Raw genomic sequence first — 5334 nt, forward strand, 5'->3', positions numbered from 1 at the left:
CTTACAAATTCATGTAAATTACATGATTTTTCTTAGGTAAATTACATGATGTAATATACGTTACTTTGATGTAATTTACATGGTTGAGTTTCTTACGTACCAACCCAGAATGTCTTGGTAAAAGTTGTAGATATTGACGAGCCAGACAAAACCTCATCATCAGTTTTTGCCAAAAATTGGCTGGAAAAATGATTTAAGTCGAAATGTTGCGATATGAATTGGCTTCCGAAAACTCTGTCATCAAAATTTTGATATGGGGCTTGCTTCACCAATTTCTATGGTACCCATGTCGTTTTTTTGGACAAAACCTATTTTTTTGAGGTATATTTTTCGAAACTGGCCGGACTTTTCAGATGAGGGACAACTTTTTTTTTTGAAGCAGTCTAACTACCGTGCAAAAGTTTGGAACCACTAGGTATTTTTCATACAAATTGACCATTTTTGGTGGACTCATTAACATATTTCGGAAACACCTGCACTCTTGATATTTTGTGCATAGTTTCTACAACGTCTCAATAGTAAATCACAGAGGTTTCATCAAAAAATATTCACGTATTTAAAAAATATATCAATTTGAATTTGATCTGTTTTAATCTTCAAACAAATTTGATCATTTTTCACACAGTACGAATTCAAATTTTTATATTTTTGAAATTCATGAATATATTTTGATGAAACCTCTGCACTCCCAAAAATCAGCCATATCCGTTATTAATATACCTTGTAGTAAACGCGTTCATAGTGTTTCACTGTAGTAGCAAAGTATCCTATTAAATTCCACTGTGGTATTACTACAAGAAAATTTAATAGGATACACCGCTACTACAGTGAAACACTATGAACGCGTTTACTACAAGGTATATTAATAACAGATATGGCTGATTTTCGAGAGTGTGTGATTTACTATTGAAACGTTGTAGAAACTATGCACAAAATATCAAGAGTGCTGGTGTTTCCGAAATATGTTAATGAGTCCACCAAAAATGGTCAATTTGTATGAAAAATACCTAGTGGTTCCAAACTTTTGCACGGTAGTGTACATATATTTTTCCTTCTTCGGACAAGCAATATGTCGACGCCATATAAAATATACATACACACACATACACACACAGTATAAGGTGATTAAAACGAATCCATTTTTACTTGGAATATTGTGCAGGTAAATGGTGGTCTAAATGCGGCAGATGAACACGTTGTTCACAGTCTTAGCTGCGAAAAATACGATCCTAAGCAGAAATTGGGCTATCGGACTGTTAGTAATGGTAACGGTAGTGAGATAACATTCAAGAAAATGCATTCGTCACATATTATGGACTCCATTCAGATAGCAATTCTACATACTGTATGTATCAATCTGCGAAAACACAACGATCCGTTTTTGGATTACACATTATTGGGTCTCATTTATAAACATTTTCTCTATCCATTTAATGGTTTAGGTTTGTACGTCAGTACTCAAACCAAAAGAAGACCTGTTGATGAACGATTTTGGGAATTTCGAAACCATATTATTCCCACCGGAAGGTTCATCGCTAACGCCTGCACACCATTATGATAGGTTTAGATTTAAGGACTATGCTCCCACTGCATTCAGATACTTTCGTGGAATATTCGGTATCCAACCGGATGATTTTGTGGTATGCATTCACTCATTTATCACCGACAATTTTGTCGACCGCGTAACTCGCATTCATATTACGGATATAGTCGAACAAATTGAACCGTTGCGACAAAAAAATTCTCCCAGAATATTTGAGATTTGAATCGAATCATTGCATTTGCCTACGAACAAAGAGCAACAACGCAAGTTTTTGAACCAAAGCGACACAAAGCAAATGTGAGAAACAAAGTGCAACATGAAAAATCACGTTGCAGTTTCAAGCCGAAACTTGCTTTGTGGAACTTTGTTTCTCAAATTGGTGTTGTTTCTCTTTGAATCTAATTTCGGGCATGATGCAGTCTGTTTCAAAATTATGATAAGTTGATAACGAGTGCGAATTTCGATGTGCCGATAGCGCCAATGGATTGGGCACATTGAATACTGTATGTGAATCGAAAAAAAAAATTAAACTTTTTTTTCGATTTTTGCCTGTGTTGTACCGTCTACATGGGAAGTTTGTATGAAAACCTCGGAGCGCCGCTGCTATTGCATTGGCTTCTATGACCGAATGTAAACATGAAAATATCTCGAAAACGGATAGGTGAATCGGCAAAATGAACTGTGGTGTCACTCCCAAAGGGAGTGTTAACACCCGGCTGGTTTAACGGCTTAGTATACAAATCCGGTGGAATTTCAGCTGATCCATGGATTCTCAGGATTTGACCTGATTCTACCAATAATTTTTATACAAAATATGTGGAATATGACTTTACAGATGTACATAAAAAAAGGAAGCACTGGAGAATCCATGGATGAGCTGAAATTTTACTGGATTTGTATTTTAGGCCATTAAACCAGATGGGTGTTTACATTCCCTACGGGAGTGACATCACGGTCCGTTTTGCCGATTTACCCAGCCGTTTTCGAGATATTTCCATGCGTAAATATTAAATAAAATTATATTCTATTGCATTGGCCTGTATGGAAGACAATCGAGCGCCGAAAACTTATGCTGTTTCGCTCACACCTATGTGCAATTTTTACTCGTATTACAAGCTGTTGTGTTACGAACAACAGAGCCGCTCGCTTCGTTTCTCTTGAAAATTTACGCGCAATAAATGTTGCACACGTTTGTGTTTGTGTGCAATGTTTTTCAACAGAAACGAAGCGAGCGGCTTGAAAACAGCTTGTAATACTATATTGGTGCTATCGACACATCAAAATTCGCACTCGTTATCAACTTATCATAGTTTTGAAACAGACTGCATCATGCCCGAAATTAGATTCAAAGAGAAACAACACCAATTTGAGAAACAAAGTGCCACAAAGCAAGTTTCAGCTTTAAACTGCAACATGATTTTTTATGTTGCACTTTGTTTCTCACATTTGCTTTGTGTCGCTTTGGTTCAAAAACTTGCATTGCTGCTCTTTGTTCCCCATACTTCGATTCAATTCTCAAATATTCTGAGAGAATTTTTTGTCAGAACGGTTGAATTGAAGTAATTAATTTGAACAAACAAAAAAAAAATCAAATTTCAGACGTCTTTGTGTTCAGCACCGTTGCGGGAAATGTCGATCAATGCTAAATCTGGTTCATTATTCTACTTAACCATTGACAATGAGTTCATTATTAAAACCGTACAACAAAAAGAGGCTGAATTCTTACAAAAAATATTACCCGGATACTACATGAATATAAATCAAAATCCACGTACATTCCTTCCCAAATTCTTCGGCTTATATGATTTTCAGTACAATATCAAAAATTTCCGTATAGTTGTAATGAACAATCTGTTGCCATCATCCGTAGAAATACATCAGAAATACGATCTGAAGGGTTCCATAATCAAACGAAAGGTGAGTTAGTCGAAAAATGTGCATCGAAACCCCAGCAAAAAACGAAGTTGTATTTGAAAAAATTGAATTGAAATTTGGATTCAAATTTCAGCTCAATGCAGAAGAACGTGCCAAATCATCGCCAACATACAAAGATTTAGATTTTATTGAACAACATCCGAACGGTATATTCCTCGAATCGGATACGTACGATGCATTGGTGAATGCGATACATCGTGATTGTCGTGTACTGGAATCATTCGAAATTTTTGACTACTCATTGCTGGTTGGTGTACATAATTTAGATTTAGCAATTAGAGAAAAACAGGAAAAAACAAATCGACCATCGCACGTGATGCCCGACCTAAGTACCATTTCACATAAGCATCATGATCCGCTTGACAGACTTGGCGGAATTCCAGCGCGCAATGGAAATGGCGAACGATTACTACTATTCATCGGCATAATTGATGTATTACAATCGTACCGTTTGAAGAGAAAACTAGAGCATGCATACAAAAGTATTGCTCATGATGGGGTAAGCATAATGCATCACAAATTTTTCATATATACACACGCACACGCTCACATCAATTCCAATTCTAATTCAAATGTATGATTGTTGATGTTGTTGTTATTCCTAATGTATAGGATACGGTTTCCGTGTGTCGACCATCATTCTACGCTCAGCGCTTTCAGGATTTCATGACCAAAACAGTTTTTAAGAAAATGCCATCGGGTAAGTTTCCAATCTTAACTAATTCTCGACATTCAGCTCAGGCAGGTGTTAAGAATGACAAACATTTTTGAAAAGTATCTGTTTCAGATAATTTGGGTAACGTCCCCCAAATCAATAGCTCAGCAAATAAAAAGCTCATCAAAAAGGGAGCCAAAATTGATTCGACAAAAAAACTCAAGCAGCAACTTCTTCGTTCTTTGGCTATAAATGGTAATATTGAATATTATTTTCACTAAATTGCTTTGATCAAAAAAGATCATCAACAAGATTGATATGTGCTTTTTTCAGGTTATGCGGATGTTGCTGAAAAGCTCATCAGCAATGGACTCAAAATTGAACCTGCAGACAATCATGTCTCTTCTCATTTAGCTACTGAGAATGGTAATTTTGAATATTTATTTTCACTAAATAAGAAATTGATTTGATCTCTTCCATTGATCTGTCTTGTTTTTTTAGGTCACGAAGAGCTGGCCAAAGATCTCAAAAGTTCAATTTAAAAATCGACTTAACTGAAAATGGCTAGGGGTTTATAAGTAGACTTTTATTGAAAAAATTTAGTTGAAATCTAAGCAAAAATATCGAGAAAAATCGTTGAAATTGACCATATTCTCTGCGAATTGTCATTGTAAATATTTTGACATTTCAAAAATATATAATGAATAAAAGTAATAATGGATTTAATATTGAATTTTCTATTTTTGAATTGCATTATTTATTTATTTTTTCATTAAATATGATGTAATGTATTTTAATTAAACATGTTATATGTTTTTCAATGTTTCAATACCGATCGGTATTGCAGTTCAGCTGTGTGTTTGTCGTATTGAAAATATTGTTCATTTTTATTTTATTTTATTTTATTTTTTATTGAGTATGAGGTGTAAATAACAGGAAAAATCCCATTTACAATTTATCACCTATAGTTTGGTTTTACAATTTGATAGTTACTTTGGTGAATGCATTTAAACATTTCCGTTAAAATTAAAAAAGAAAATGATTGAATTCTCGAAAAATGAGTGAATAAGAAAAAAGTAAAAATTATTATTGAACGCAAACGTTTTATATTGACAAAATTTTACCCAAATTTAAAAATCGGTAGTAATTGTTAATTATTTTTTTCCAAGTCGGAATATTCTTATACACTTATAATGTATTA

At 34.3% G+C, this 5334-nt stretch overlaps 1 protein-coding gene across 1 annotated transcript; it reads left to right on the top strand.

Moving 5' to 3' along the window:
* Positions 1 to 1162: 1162 nt before the first annotated feature.
* Positions 1163 to 4675, top strand: LOC129571831 (phosphatidylinositol 4-phosphate 5-kinase type-1 alpha-like; the record flags this gene model as incomplete). Its single annotated transcript, XM_055451687.1, has 8 exons — positions 1163 to 1345; positions 1443 to 1640; positions 3143 to 3460; positions 3552 to 3977; positions 4091 to 4178; positions 4266 to 4388; positions 4467 to 4559; positions 4635 to 4675. Coding segments are annotated over 8 exons (1470 nt in total), but the record flags the coding sequence as incomplete, so codon positions are not given.
* Positions 4676 to 5334: the final 659 nt, after the last annotated feature.

This window comes from Sitodiplosis mosellana, unplaced genomic scaffold, assembly GCF_009176505.1.
Source record: "Sitodiplosis mosellana isolate CC-2019 unplaced genomic scaffold, AAFC_SMos_1.0 Smas_scaffold_3485, whole genome shotgun sequence".
NCBI classification, from domain to species: Eukaryota; Metazoa; Arthropoda; class Insecta; order Diptera; family Cecidomyiidae; genus Sitodiplosis; species Sitodiplosis mosellana.